The sequence below is a fragment of the Pinus tabuliformis genome, chromosome 3_1 (genome assembly GCF_031772625.1).
Source record: "Pinus tabuliformis cultivar Carrire ecotype Pingquan chromosome 3_1, CPIR1, whole genome shotgun sequence".
NCBI lineage: Eukaryota > Viridiplantae > Streptophyta > Pinopsida > Pinales > Pinaceae > Pinus > Pinus tabuliformis.
The window spans coordinates 418704934-418721533 of NC_142301.1; the positions used below are offsets into that span (position 1 = coordinate 418704934).

Consider the following 16600-nt stretch of genomic DNA (forward strand, 5'->3'; position numbering starts at 1 on the left):
ACATTCATATGTAGGTTTGATTTTTTTTAGAATCTCCTCCATTTTCCTCCCTGTTATTTTTATTTCTTGTAACAACATAATTTGGGGTTTTTCTCTTTTGATCCTTTCTGCTAGGTATCTCTGCTTACCTTTGCTATTAAGACCCTGAATGTTCCAAGATGTAATTATCATTGGTTGGTTGGGGTTGTTTGGTGGAAGACCGCTGAGAGCGGTACTACTCTTCCCGTATTAACTAGCATTTCTCCCATAACCTATATTGACTCTTGAAGATTCCTTCTACCTCTTTTTTTCCCTCCTTTCACTTTACTTTGTTGATCTTGTATATTCTCTAGTTGTATGCGTAGTTTCTCATTCATTCCTGTGTTTCCCTGATCTTGTTTTTCTTTATATTTTTGGAAGGTTTCCCTGTATAATTTTTTATCCTCTTCTAGGATAAACCTTTCATCCAAGTGTCTCCATTTGTCCAGAAGTTTCCTCAAGATTTCTTCTTCTGTCGTTGGATCTTCCCCTTTACTGTTATCTATTTCCATTACTTCATTTTCCCGGTTCTCCTCCTTTTCCTTTCCTACCTTTTCTGTTGTTTCACTTTGGGTTTTTCGCTTTGTGCTGTTTGCATCTTGGCTTGGTCTGCCTCCCTATTCTTTTTCCTCTTGATAATCCATTACTCGGATCTCTTGGTCTTCTTCTTCTACCTGTAGGATTTCAAACCTATTTTCCTTGTTTGTTTTGGCTAGTTGTTCTTTTCTTCCTTCCTTAGGGGTTTCCTTTGTGGGTTTTTTCCTATATTTTATCTCTTGAAACCCGTCATTATCTTCTTGATATTTCCTCTGTTGCTTGCTCTTCTGTTCTTCCTCTTCTGCATTAAGGGGACATTCCTTGTAAAGGTGCCCATATTCATGGCATTTCCTGCATCGGAAGGGGATATGCTCGTAGTCTAGTGCCTGCTGCCACACCTCCTCGTGGTATTCTAGCTCCACTGCCCCTGGGATAGGGTTCGCTATGTTCATATAGACACAGATTCTTGCATAAGAGGTATATCTTCCCTTCTTTGTTGACTCAACTATTTTGACAAAGCTTCCTATAGTATTACCTATTCCTTCCAAAATCTCAAGGTCGCAGAAGTCCATTGGTAATTCAAACAGTCTTACCCACATTGGAGCTGCTAGGAATTTCTCTGTGTCAGGGTTGTAACATTCCTCCCAATACCTCATGAATAAACCTACATTATTATGAAAATATGGACCATTTTCAAACACTTTTTCTTTATCTTGCAGGTTTGAGAAGATTTCCGTAAAGAAGCCTCGTGCGTCTAGCTTCAGCTCTATGTGGCCTCGTGATTGTCATATCAGTTGTATCCATCTTGTTAGGTATTTTTCTAATGGTCATACGCCAATGAACTTGCATATAGCTTCTGTAGCGCTCGAGTTTATTCATGGGTATAACAAATCTCGGTTTTTCCGCTGCACATGGTAAACATTTGCCTTTGCTTCCTGCTTGCCATCTTGCTCCGAGGACAAGTCCTTGTGTCTTTATTTCCTTCGCCAGCTTGTTGTTGCTCGTTCCTACTCCTGCCGCTGCATCTCTATAGGAGGGGATCTCTCCCCTCCTATCTTCCTCTGTCATTACTATACTCTCTTGGTTTCAGTGCCGCTTGTCTATCTGTTTTCGAGGTTTTCTGCGCCGCCTACCTCATGGCCGCATGACCATTAGGGTTGTAGAGCTCCCAAAAACCCTCATGATTTTTTTCTTTAAGAAAAGACACTGAAAATTTAGATATTATTAAACCAATGTATTAAATTATATATATATATATATATATATATATATATATATAAATTCATTGTTTTCATTCTTTTTTAAATATTTTTTTATATTTTAATAAGAAGTTATAAATTTTATAAACATTTTATCTTATATTTAATTATTTTTAATTTTTAAATATAGATATTATATTAAAAAATTGTTTCCAATAAAATATAATTGATTTTCTATTAAAATGTTTTTTTTTTTTTTTAATCTACTGCATATTAACTTGTTAAGAGAGTTAAAACATAAATGAAAAATAATTTTGAAATACATATACTAGGAAACATATAAGGCAACAAAGGGTGTTGAAGAAGACAAGGTTATAAAAAAAAAAAAGTTGAATCCAAAAAAATGGAAATCAACAATGATTTAGCCAACTTAGCATCTAAAAACATATGTTGAAAGGTGTTTTTAAAATCACCCACAATTTTCAAATTTTATATACTAAGGGATGACCAAATTAATAACTAATAAAACAATATAAATTTAAAATTAATTAGAGAGTAATGCCAAAATTCCATAAATATAGAATTTGAATGTTTCTTTTGAATAATAAATGACCCTCCCAAATTTGGCCAAAAAATGAACTGAAATGACATAAAAGTTAAATATTTCATGAATATGTTCTATTAAAACATATATCACATAAATGTACGATTTTTAAATATAAAATGTCATATTTATGAAAAAATAACCTTGATTGTTCTTTAAATTATAATCACTCGAACACGGGTAAAATCCGAAGTCGCACGCCTTCAATGACTTCATACATCCCTCTCATATCCCTCGTGTGCCGTTTCGTAATGGACATTTATGTGTTATTACAATCCGTTTGTTCCATGTGGTTTTTATAATTTAGTTATTTCTTAATATTAAATATTATTATTATTTAAATAATTTATAAATTTATTTAAAATATTTTTATAATTTAAATATTATTTGATATTAAAAAATTTAATAATTTATTTATTATTTATAATTAAATTTTCTGATCGAGTCCTGCAGAGATTGCTGCAGCGTATTCGGATCATGGAGATCTTGATGACGGCTTTTGAATATGTTATGATGTGACGGCTGTCCACTGCATTTGTACCAATATATGTAAAAAAGAGGGCCCATAATGCTTTTGTCAGGAACTAGCCCCTCCCATTTTAAAAAGAAAGTTTTTCTACCATAAATTTTTTAGTAAATTTTTTCCAGCGTATTATATGGATTTATTGGAATCACAAGCATAAATTATAAATTCTCTACAAAAATTTTCGATATGTTGAATCTATATATATAATTAAAAGCTCATTTTAAAATCATAAAATTTGAATTTGAATCGAAAAGATCATGAGATTTCAGTTTAAAAACTCCAAAATATATAATAATTAAACAAGAAACAACTATATAAACCAAACCAAAAAATAGATCTTGAATTATTACCTTTCTTCCCTTTAAAATAAACCAAATTCTACTTAATAATTATTTTTAATAAAATTTAAAATTATATATTTTAATAGTATTTAACCTTCATTTTTTTTATAAAAATAAGTATCATGTTATTCCCAAAATTAAACATTTAGAGGATGGCCTACTATGTTCACAACTAAACGTACACAAATGCATCTCAACGACTTTTATCGTTTATGCATATTTCTTAATCTATCAACGACTTTTATAGTTTAGGCATATTTCTTAATTTATGGCGAGCAACACGTGCGGCAAAAACATTAATCGTAGGGGCGGCTAATGGTCTATGTGAAGCCTCCCTCTGGCTACCCATCTTCACATGCATTCGCTTTTTGTATATCATACTCTCCTCCATCTCTTCTTTGCTCATACTTTCAATTCCTTTCCACCGCAAGATTTTACATGGTTTTCTTTATGTTCGCTCATACGCTTTAATCATTTTTATCGCAAGATTTCTTGGTGTTTTTCAGGCAATTTTTTCAGTGTTTTCTGCTTAAATTGGAGTAATTTGTGAATTTGTAGGGGAATCAATGGATATTATTCTCAATATTCCAGGCGAAATCGGCCGAGAGTGCTTGTTCAGAGTCTCTTACAGGTCACATGATAACCTCAAAGCTGTTTGCAGAAGCTGGGAGGCTATGGTGCATAGCCCGCGGTTCTACGAGGACAGAAAGATCTCTGGGTTTAGCGAGCAGTTTATATGTTTGATTCAGGCCCTTCCTCATGGGGAGTTGTCTGAGAAGAATAAGTGGCAGGCCACCGGGGCTTATGGGTTGACTCTATATGACCCTCAGCAGGGCGCTTGGGATCGGCTTCCTTCAATTCCCCAATTTTCTGATGGGATTCCCCTCTTTTGTGAGTGCGTTTGGGTAGATCAGAAGCTGGTTTTGATTGGGGGATGGAATTCCTCCCGTTGGGAGGCAATGAATTCTGTGTTTATTTATGACTTCAGGACGGGTAAATGGCGGCGCGGAGCAGATATGGCGAGGGTTCGATCCTTCTTCGCCTGCTCTGTTTCTCCCAGTGGGCTTATCTACGTCTCCGGAGGACACGACAACCATAGAAATGCTCTGCGGGCTGCAGAAGCATATGATGTTAAACAAGACAAGTGGGTAGCGCTGCCTCCTATGAATCAAGAGCGAGACCGTTGCCGCGGAGTGTTTTTGGATGGAAAATTCACAATGATAAGTGGGTATTCCACAGAGCCACAGGGTCGAATACAGAAGAGTGGGGAAGTGTTCGATCATGATACAGGCGGCGTTTGGAGCACATTGGATAATATGTGGAACACTGGGGGATGTCCGAGGTCGTGCTTGGTTGCTGGGGGAGCTTGTATTTAATCCATAACCAACCAGTAATATGATATAGGGAGAGCTTCCTAATGTTGTGTTTGGACCAGTAATTGATATAGCACTGGTCCCACCAAACCACCAAAGATTGAGACTTTTGAAACCAAAATTTAAACAGAAATAAATAACATTATGTATAAATAAATATTAATTTATGTCCAAAAATCACCCATACATTGACTGGGCCCACAACTGTCCATAAATAGTATTTTACTACTTAACACTGCAAAACATATTGACCCAAGTAGAAAACAGCTACAGCCATAAAGGCTTCCAAACTGGTCTATTCCAGAAATACAAAACAACAGTCACTTCAACCCCCACTCATCAGAATTGCAACTTTGCATCCCAAATAAATATGCCTACCTGCACATAACAAAAGGAATGTATGTCAGCCATAACTGTTGTGTTGTTCAACAACTAAACACCCTATGTTCAATAAATGACACCCAACCCAATAACATTTAAACCCACTTTGTTCAATAAATGACACCCAGACCCAATAACTGCAATAAATGACACCCAACTCACTCTATTTCTCATTAAAACAGATCAAAGCACATGGATCAACAAATAAACAATTCCCAACCATTAGATCACATCAAATTAAATCCATACCACACATTCAAAATGAAGCCATTGCAATCCATGTGCATCCATGTCCACCAATTAAAATCAAGTCCCCAAAACTATAAAAGAAGTCCACCCACTGTTGAAGTTGCATCTTATGCTTTCAACCTATTCAGTGAACTTGAAGACAACATCACAAAACAGTGGCCAATATATCCAAGTTAGTTATATGAATTACAACTCATTCTTCTTACAGTTCTGTTCATTGTTTTCATTTATCGGATTTCTTACATGGTCTGTCTGGCCATAACTGCTAGAAGGATACCTGGATGGTTTCACAAACAGCCATTGAAAGTCGTTGTTCTTACAGTTCTGTCCATAGGGTTACAATTAACCTATACAGTTACAGTTAACCTTTTTTATACAGAGTTTATGTATGTGTTCTAGCTTATTATATCATCAGCTTCATAGTGATTACAGCTTACATATCACAGAGGTTACGTATGTCGTGTTAGTACTGTAGTCACAGCTTGTTTAGCTTACAGGAATTGAACCTATTGAATACAGTCGTATCCATCTAATCAACGTCACAGCTTGTTTAGCTTACAGGAATTGAACCTTAGCTTACAGGAATTATTCGATCATCAACTTCATAGTGATTACAACTTACATATCACAGAGGTTACATATGTCGTGTTAGTACTGTAGTCACAGCTTGTTTAGCTTACAGGAATTGAACCTATTGAATACAGTTGTATCCATCTAATCAACGTCACAACTTGTTTAGCTTACAGGAATTGAACCTTAGCTTACAGGAATTGAACCTATTGAATACAGTCGTATCCATCTAATCAACCAACTTGGTCATAGCTCTGATTACATCTTATGCTTAAAACGTGTTGTTTTTTGTATGTTGAATATGGATATGCTTACCTTATGAACTATGATGAAACGATACAAGCTCTGATCATAGCCTAAGCTGAGTAACTGTTTAGTGATACTAATGAAGCTTGCGACTAGTGATAAGGAACATGTATTACTAAGGGTCTGTGTTTCTTACATGTTATGATAGTGTTAATTAGGGATATACCTATACAGATTACTTATAAGTTAGAACAGGTATACTAGTATGATTACGGTCAGAGTACTGGAACTGATGAAACTCGTGTATCTTACTCAATACGTGATCTAGTATGAAGCTAAGTTGTATAAGCTAATATAACATAATACATTGAACAAAGGTATGTATCATATTCAATACATCTCATTCATCTTATCACTAGTAAGCTCTATACACTAAAAAGCTCGTATTAGTATCTGAGCATGGTTTCAGTTCACCCTTATCTATGAGTGAGCTAGAACAAAGCTCTGTATAATTACATATGTTATATCTATATTAAAGCTGAATCCAGTCTATTAGGGAGATAACCAACCTGTGATACACATACTTTATCATATCTATACATGTATTTCTTAGGTTAGTACTGATAGGTCAACCTTTAGATGATGTTACTTATAAAATATATGTGCTATTACTTATGCCGAGTGTAATGAGAATGAGACAAGCAAGTGATTAGGTAAACAAGCATGGTTAGTACCTGCTTATTACCTGTATTCCCTAATCTTTAACAGATATAAGGAGAATGACGTAATTCATACATGTTTACATACCTCATTGGTTTAGCTGTATAAAGCTGTTGAAAGTAAATGGAAAAAAGCTGTTGAAAGTAAATGGAAAATGATATTTGAAACAACTATCATAGAATCTACTTGAATCCACATAAAAGTTGCTAAATTGATGAACTATGGATTTACTTGGAATGACATTTGCAAAATTTTGACACTACCCTATGAAAGTGAAACATTTACTCTCATTATGAAAACAGTAACATACATGTTGATAATTTCTTGTAATAGAGGAAAAGTATTTTTGCAGAAGTAATAAAGCATAATTTGACATATATTCTAATGTCTAAATGCATGCAATAATTTTACAGGTTGTTGCATATATGGCAAAAGGAAGTTACTCTGCTCGTACAAGGAGAAGTGGCAGGAGAGTGACAAGGAGTGCGCAGCTGCGATGCACATCATCTGATGATGACAGACCAGCTGATGTCAATGCCGGCAATGCACCAGGGAACATTGTTGAAAATGACCATGTGACAGCCGCTGATGTTAACACACCATCAGCCACAGAACCACCATCAACAACAGTCCAAGGGGCAAGCTCAACTAAAAAGATCAGTGCTATAAGAGGATGGACAAAAGAACAAATGTTAGTTGCAATTGACGACATAGAGTTTAATGGATACTCAGTTTGGGCATCTGCAAAAAACATGGTATTCCTCCCTCATCAATACATTATTGGATAAATGGACTGACTCATACAAAACGTAGAGGGCCTCTTATAGTTATGACTGAGGAGGAGGAGGCCGAGGTGGTTGAGTGGTGTAAAGAGATGGCCCAACTGGGACATGGGCTAGAGTTGATACAACTCAAATCAACAGTTGCTCAAATCTGTCAAGGGAGGCCAAACTCATTCAAAGATGGGTTTCCTGGTAAATCATGGTGGTTTGGGTTTAAAAAAAGGCATCTAGAACTTGTATTGCGTACTGCTGAGGGCCTTGACAGAGACAGAGCATTAAATTTGCGCCCTGCAGTTGTGCAAAAGTTCTATGACACACTTTCTAGTGCTTACGATAAACATTCTTATGGAGCAGACCATATATGGAACTGTGATGAAACAAGTTTATAGGCAGGGAGGAATTGTGGCATGCGAGTAATTGCCAAGAGAGGGAGCCGAAATGTGCCAAAGATTTTGCCCAAGAGCAGGGAGTGGATAACTATTTTATGTTGTGTTAATGCAATTGGTACTTCAATCCTAGGATTTTATCTATTCAAAGGTAAAAGTCAACTGAAAAACTATATACAGAACGGTGAACCAGGTGCATGCATGGTTGCACATCCCCATGCATGGATGACTAAAGAACTGTTTCTAAGTTGGCTTTTTCACTTTGCTTCATCGGTACCAGGTGGCGTCTCGCCTAATAACAGACACCTTTTGATATTAGATGGCCATGGGAGCCACATGGCTGTACAAACAATTAAGGAAGCAAATAATTTAGGCATCGACCTGTTGACATTGCCTGCTCATACCACTCATAGGCTGCAACCCCTTGATGTTAGTGTGTTTGGCCCTTTCAAGAACTATTTTAGGTCGGAGCGTGCTGCATGGATGGCAAAGAATCCAGGGGTTGAGGTGAAAAGGTTTGAGCTAGCAAAGTTTGCAAGTAAAGCTTTTAAAAGAGCTTTGACACCATCAAATATTAAGGTTGGCTTTAGGAGGACAGGAATCTGGCCACTGAACTATGATGCTCTTATGCATGATACTGGTTGTAGCCAAGCGTTTCATGTGGATGGTCAGGAAGAAGGGAATGTCCAAACAGGTGTTGAAGTGCAAGAAGTAGATGACCAAGATGATGTTGTTGCAGCTGGTAATATGATTTTCCTGTCTCAAGGACACTTATATGCTGAAGATGATGAAACTGTATGCGAAACACAATATAACAATGAACAAACTCCTAGTAACGTGGAGATTGTTCCACCAACTCAAGAACATGAAATTCCTGTTGCTGATATTGCTAATGATATTGTTGAACATGCAGTTGACAATGACCAATTGACATTGCCAAGCCAAGTAAACCCACCTTCATGGCTAGCAGAAGCAATGATCAATATGAATGCACATAGTGTCTCAACAACCAATGAAGAAAGCATGAACATGCCCTCACAACCAGCAGAATTGAATAGTGAAATTGTTCATTTTTTTGTGGACAATAGATCAATGGAAGAAGATGAAGGACATAATGAGGCATCAGATGAAGATAATGATATGGTTCAATCAGTTCCAATAGATACTGAAAGGGAAGTACCAAGCAATGACATGCAGGTGGGAGGGGTGGAAAAGACACTTGGACGGTTCCTAAAGCTACCAGTAGAGAGAGTATCAATGAAAAAAAAAGCAAGGTGCACCGGGTAGTCTTCGTCTGGGCCGAAGCTCACAGTTACTCACCTCAGAGGACTATATAAACCTGTTAGTTGAGTCAGAAAAAAAGAAATTTGAAATGCAAGAATTAAAACAGAAAAAGAAGGATATAGTCAAGGAGAAGAAGGCAGCAAGGATTGTTGCAGCACAACGTCGAGCAGAAGAAAGGATTGAAAGAGATAAAGCAAGGCAAGTTAAGGACCAACAAAAGCAAATGGCAAGACAGGAAAAGGAAAAACGAAAGGCACAACAAATGCTTGAAAAGGAACAAGGGATGATCAACGATACAAGAATAGCCGATGAAACCAGGATTATTTCAAACTCTTTGGACTCCATTGCAGACAATACACCATTATTCCAAGATCTCATAAACATTCAAGTGCCCCACTATCAAACTGAGGGTTTACCCACTTGCCTTGTTCCTACCAGAGCTAGTGTCAATTCTCTGTATGCTCATTACACACCTCCACTTAATGTAGGGGTCAGTGGTGCAAATGTGAGGTATGGGTGCTCAGTACCTCCATGGTTGGAAGCTGCAAATTGGAATCAATCATATGGCATCAATCAACCATTTCCTAATCAGCCCTTGACTGGTAGGCCAACCTACCTGGCTCAAGAAGGTAACTCGGGGAGTTTTGGCACTCAATATTCTCAGGGCCATAAAGAATAGGGGTGCCATATGTTTTTGGTTCTAACCACATTATGATGTGGATTTTGGATGGATTGTATCTTTTTCTTGGCACATAAACATTTTGGCTTACAACACTAGATTGTATCTTTTTCTTGTCACAGAAATATTTTGGCTTACAACACTAGATTGTATCTTTTTCTTGTCCCAAGAAACATTTTGGCTAACAACCTAGTAGTGATTTCCTGTGGCAACCTAACTGTGTGTTGATAAGAAATTTTCAATGAAATATGTCTTTGTGTAAAATATTAATTATGATAAAACTATTTCTATAAGTTATTCTGTGCGCCCTCCTCGCCACGTCAGAAAACCACGCGTAAAAGCACATGGAGCCGGTACAACACCTGTCCACCATGGAGCTCATGTGTTGGCCATCATATCATTGCATAAAACTTTGTGTTCGCGCCATTTCACAGGTTTGTTTGGGGTCATTGCTGCGATGTTTGGGAATTCAATAATAACATTTCAAGTTGCATATGAAAAAGGCTAAATACAGAAATCAAATGACCAGACAGTCTTATTATGATTGAGAGCACTCATTATCAAGTTGAGTATGAAAAAGGCTAAATACAGAAATCAATGAGGAGGCAATCTACCTCATAATAAGTTTTATTAAATGTGAAAAAGCCACTAATAATTTTATTGATTGAGGGGACACTTGAGAAATTGAGAGCACTCATTATCAAGTTGCATATGAAAAAGGCTAAATACAGAAATCAAATGACCAGACAATCTTATTATGATTGAGAGCACTCATGATCAAGTTGAGTATGAAAAAGGCTAAATACAGAAATCAATGAGGAGGCAATGTACCTCATAATAAGTTTTATTAAATGTGAAAAAGCCACTAATAATTTTATTCATTGAGGGGACACTTGAGAAATTGAGAGCACTCATTATCAGGTGGCTCTCATTATCAAGTTGAGTATGAAAAAGGCTAAATAAGTGGACCGTTATCTAAAGGAACATCATTCAACTTGATAGCTCGTGCTTCAACCATAATGCTTACAAAGCAATTTCTACCCATTGTATTCTGTAATAGCTAGTCAGTGAACCCCAAGACGGGCTGGAAACAGATACTACTTCAGATATTCACACAATGAGTAAGCTATTATATCATATACTAATATACATTAGAACTTTGAAGTGAACAACTGAATCAACGGGACCTAGGAATAAGTCATATTTGCTCATTTACATGATCCACATCCTTAATTAAATTAAAATGAAAAGTAAGGCCACTGAATGTGCAAGCCCCATTCTTGGGAGAAATTGGAGGGATGACGTTGTTCGCTGGAAGTGAAGGAGGGATAAGTATAGCTTTGTCCACTCAACTCCCTCACAATCAGATGGAAACCCTGAGACATATACTCTTGATCATCCTGTATTGAACATTCTTTCGATTTCTATATGTGGTTCCATATTAATATGTCTCAGTTCTTCTACTTAGTGGACAGTTCGCACCTCAATGGCTCAATGGCTAGACAGTTCGCACCTCAATGGCTCAATGGCTTTTCATGTGGTCAATAAATTTTGACATCAGATGTTAGGAGAGATGGGTTTGACACTCAACCCATTAATCTTTGGATGATCTTTTCTCTAAGAGCATTTTATACATTGTATTTTTTATGCCTTCGATCTCAACATTGAAGGCATCAAATTTGCAGCACTATACAAAGCTCTAAACTCACTTATGGCTCCAATAAGTGGACCGTTATCTAAAGGAACATCATTCAACTTGATAGCTCATGCTTCAACCATAATGCTTACAAAGCAATTTCTACCCATTGTATTCTGTAATAGCTAGTCAGTGAACCCCAAGACGGGTTGGAAACAGAGACTACTTCAGATATTCACACAATGAGTAAACTATTATATCATATACTAATATACATTAGAACTTTGAAGTGAACAACTGAATCAGCGGGACCTAGGAATAAGTCATATTTGCTCATTTACATGATCCACATCCTTAATTAAATTAAAATGAAAAGTCACTGATACAGTAAGGTTTTATCGTTGGACCCCGAGAAGGGTTAGTTATTGAAATGCATTTTATGTATGAGAACATAATTCATTACTAAAAATATTTATTCTCTTATCTCTGTAACCATCAGTAACCGGTTTTGGAATCGACTGTAAAATGTGTGAACTCCTTTTTTTTTTCAGAGAAAAAAGCATCACAGATTATATTGACAATATAAAAAACATCATAAGATACAAAAGGGTGGCATATGACAGCCACTGTCCGAGACATCTCGAGGAAAGGAAAATGTCAGAGGTCCGAAAAGGCACCATGTACAGAAAGACAAATACATCAGCATGGAAACAAAAAGGACTGTGTATACAGGATATCCATATTGCAAAACATATACATCAGGTTCAGGAAAATAGCAAAAAGCATCAAAATTAATAACCAGGAGTAACAAATTCCAGAAACGAACAGGACTTCTCTTCCTCCATAGTTAAATAACTGCAATGGTAGACTTATACTGCCCCATACATATGGCCATTAAAGAATTTGTTATTTTCAGCGCAACAAAAAAAAACCCCAAATTTGCTTAAACTATAAATATACTCAAATTAGTCAATTGAGAGCATTATCAGCATGGAAACAAAAAGGACTGTGTATACAGGATATCCATATCGCAAAACATATACATCAGGTTCAGGAAAATAGCAAAAACACCAAAATTAATAAGCAAGAGTAACAAATTCCAGAAACGAACAGGACTTCTCTTCCTCCATAGTTAAATAACTGCAATGGTAGACTTATACTGCCCCATACATATGGCCATTAAAGAATTTGTTATTTTCCGCGCAAATAAAAAAAACCCAATTTTGCTTAAACTGTAAATATACTCAAATTAGTCATTTGAGAGCAGCGTCAGCATGGAAACAAAAAGGACTGTGTATACAGGATATCCATATTGCAAAACATATACATCAGGTTCAGGAAAATAGCAAAAAGCACCAAAATTAATAACTAGGAGTAACAAATTCCAGAAACGAACAGGACTTCTCTTCCTCCATAGTTAAATAACTGCAATGGTAGACTTATACTGCCCCATACATATGGCCATTAAAGAATTTGTTATTTTCAGCGCAACCAAACAAACCCCAAATTTGCTTAAACTGTAAATATACTCAAATTAGTCAATTGAGAGCAGCAACAGAGGGTTTCGAGGCTTCATTTCAAATACAAAGAGTGAAGTTCCTGACAGAAGCTTTCACGGACGAGGTGAAGACAAGTTATGCAAGTCAATTGAGAGCAGCGACAGAGGGTTTCGAGGGTTCGTTTGGGGTCATTGCTGCGATGTTCCATTTTCCCTTTGTCTTTCTGCTCGGGGCCAGTTGTGGGGCGAAGCCCTCCGCCGAGGATGGCACGGGACGGCCGAGGGCACGGGACGGCCGAGGATAGCACGGGACGACCTAGGATAGCACCGAAAACAGCAAAAATAACAGCGAGGGCACGGGACGACCGAGGATAGCACGGGACGGCCTAGGATAACAGCGAAAACAACAAAAATAATAGCAAAAACAACGAAATTTCAGATAAACCCTAAACCTTCAACAACAAACAACATCAAAATATCCCATAAACCCTAAACCCTCAAAAAAATCCTCAAAAAAATGCCATAAAATGCCATAGAAAGTTTACAAAATATCCAAAAATAGAGATGCTTGTGTTGAAAAACACAGAGAATGCTGGTAGGATTAAAATCCTACCGGATACATGGTCGCCGACCTTCCCCACCTTCCCCAGAGCTCGCCAGACCTTCTCCACACCTGCAACAAGAAGAAAAATATATATTAGGGAACAGAAAACCACAAAAACACCACCACAAAACAACAAATTAACAACAAAACACCATTTGACCTCGAGCTTAGTAAAACAACGACCGACTCCTCCCCAAACAACAAAATCATCGAATAAGACCAGCAACAGAGAAATGCTAAACAACCGGCATTCCAGAACGACCAAGAAATCCAGGCGGAAAAGCACAAGAAAAGCAGAAGCGTTGTGCCAACCACAAACCCTGAAACTCCAGCAAACATTTGCACCAGCACCTGCATACCAGGTGAAGCGCGCAGGTCCACAAACCCTGTCAACCGAACAAACGCCTCAAACAGCACACGAATAAACGACGAAGCGCGCAGGTTCTGGGGCCGTCCTGCGCCATCTTCGGCGGGGGGCTTCGCCCAACAACCGGCCCCGAGCAGAAAGACAAAGGGAAACTGGAACATCGCAGCAATGACCCCAAACGAACCTGTGAAATGGCGCGAACACAAAGTTTTATGGGTTGATACGGTAGCCAACACATGGAGCTCCACGGTGGACAGGTGTCGTACCGGCTCCATGTGCTTTTACGCGTGGTTTTCTGACGTGGCGGGGAGGGCGCACATGTAATGGCGACCCTCCCCTAGTGGTAAGGAGAACGTTTGGGAAGTGGTGGCAACTCTTCCTGAAAGCATGGACATTGCTACCTTCGCTACAGTGTGGCGTGACAAGATATTTGTGATCGGCTCCACTAGCCGTTGGGGTGAGCAAGTGTTTTACATGTTGGAGAGTCATGGCAAGTGGTTTCCCGTTGAAAAGCCACATGATTTTGTGGGATTTGTTCAGAATGCTATAACTGTGCAGATGTGACCATGTTCCACTCCGTGCAGGAATAAAAAGTCTCGCTTAAAACGACTGTCCATATTATAAGCGTGAACATAGAAATTATGTGAAAATATGTAAGTTTCACTATATAGTAGTTGCTACCACAGGGCGTGATTCTGGGGAAGAGCTAACCAGCCTGCTATCGGGCATTCAATGCACCCGATAGTGGCCTCACCATACATACATGCCCACGCCATCCATCGCTTCTCCGGGAGCTCGACAGCAATTTTTTGTGGGAACGGGTGACCCACCACCTCTGAGCTGGCACCCGCTGTGCTGGCAACCAAAGCCCACACAATTTCAAATGATCCCTCGCGCCAAACATTCATTTGCTCCATTCGCGCAACCGGAACAGGTCCTCTGCAACCCTCTCGAACATTCGTTTCTCCTGCTCACGGTGCTCGCTCACCTCGCAGGTCCGCTCACGGTGTTGAATCCCTTACGAAGACAATTTTTTAAGGATGGGTTAATTTATCTCTTTCTGTGGCCGTCTGAGATTGCACAAGAGGAACTCTGCTAGACTGAAGCCCACTATAATTACACAGAGATCTGGAGCAGACCGAGGTCCCTGAGCTAAAAACACGAATAGTTCTGAAGAGTTTAAACGAATTGCAAGAGCGGAATAAATCCAATAATAACATGCACATCGATTTCCGAGTCATAGTCGTATGATGGATAGCCCTGTAGCGGGATAAGTCCTTGATCGGAAGCTAGTTTCTCAAATCAAAACTAGAACAACGTAGCTCAGTGATTTGTAGGGATCTATAATCTATCTCTCTTGAATTATTGGATTTGTTTAGAATTATTTGGAAATACTATGAAACGGATTGGTTCACCAGAATAGTGGATATGGGTTACATTGTTACTGCTTGATTATTGAATGATTAGTTCTGCACTGTAAGACTGTTTGCGCTATTGAAAGACCAGACAACCTTTATGCTAGAATTGCTATCTTATTATTTGAACAGAAAGGAAGTTTTAAAAAATATATATATATAAAAAGTAAAAAATTAAAAAACCTTAGTGATCTAATAAAATTTAGGGCAAAACCTTCCCATAACATTACAGTGTCTCCCCATAACATTTCAGTGGTAACAGAGCAGAAATCGTGCCAGCTTGGATGGTAATTAAAGATGGAACCACCGGAAGCAATTTTTTGGCAAAAATATGCAAAATCTTGGAGTAAGCTGGAAGAACAACAAAAAGTCTTTGAGGAAAATGGAAGAGCAGCAAGAAGAAAATATCAACAATTTCCCAGAATGGAACAAAAGATTAGAAGAATTTAACAAAATGCCACATCTAAGAAAAATAAAATGGGACAAATTCTGGAATAACAATGAGAAAAATGAACTAAATGATACTAATGATAAGTACTACAAAAGAAAGTATAAGAAAAAATGAAGCGAAAGAAAAAGTGTGGACATAGTTATCTCCCCCTAAAAAGATGGATGATCCAAGGACAATGGGCCCTGTGACTGAAGCATCTGAATCAGATAATCGGTCAATAGGTGATAAGTGAATGGTGTTATTTCAGAGTATTGCATGGTATATTAGTTGCTGGTTGAAGACTATTTGGCATATCAGCTCATAAATTAGAAAAGCAATATTATTTAGTTCTGGGTTATTTGCATTGGTGAAAGGTGCTTCTTGTCATTGTATGGTATATATCAGAATTGTATCTTTGGCTGAAGTCTAATATTAAGGTTGTTTTCAGAGATTAGGCTTTCACCTTAGGCTTTCAGAGATTAGGCCTTCACTTGTGTAAGGGGTATTTAGGGACATGAAAAGAACTAAAAGAATTTTTCTCTGCTGTTTTAATTTTCAGTTGCAGTTATGCCATCTCTTCATGGATTTTGTGATTGATGGTATCAGGTTATAGATAGTTTGTGTGCTATGGTGGGTATATGTTTTCACAGTGGCATTCTCCTTTGTAGATTGTTGGATGAATTTGCTATTGCATATGTTACGGATTGAATCTTCTTGTTTGGGCTTTTGGACGAGTTTTTAATATTTATTTGATG

General features: G+C 37.8%; 1 protein-coding gene across 1 annotated transcript; it reads left to right on the forward strand.

The window, feature by feature from the left end:
* Positions 1-3791: 3791 nt before the first annotated feature.
* Positions 3792-14564, forward strand: LOC149187521 (F-box/kelch-repeat protein At1g80440-like). The gene is made up of 5 exons (XM_089412835.1): positions 3792-4593; positions 5696-5699; positions 8580-8592; positions 9387-9409; positions 14342-14564. The coding sequence occupies exons 1-5, from the start codon at positions 3792-3794 to the stop codon at positions 14562-14564; spliced, it is 1065 nt and encodes a 354-aa protein (XP_089268961.1).
* The last annotated feature ends 2036 nt before the right edge of the window (positions 14565-16600 follow it).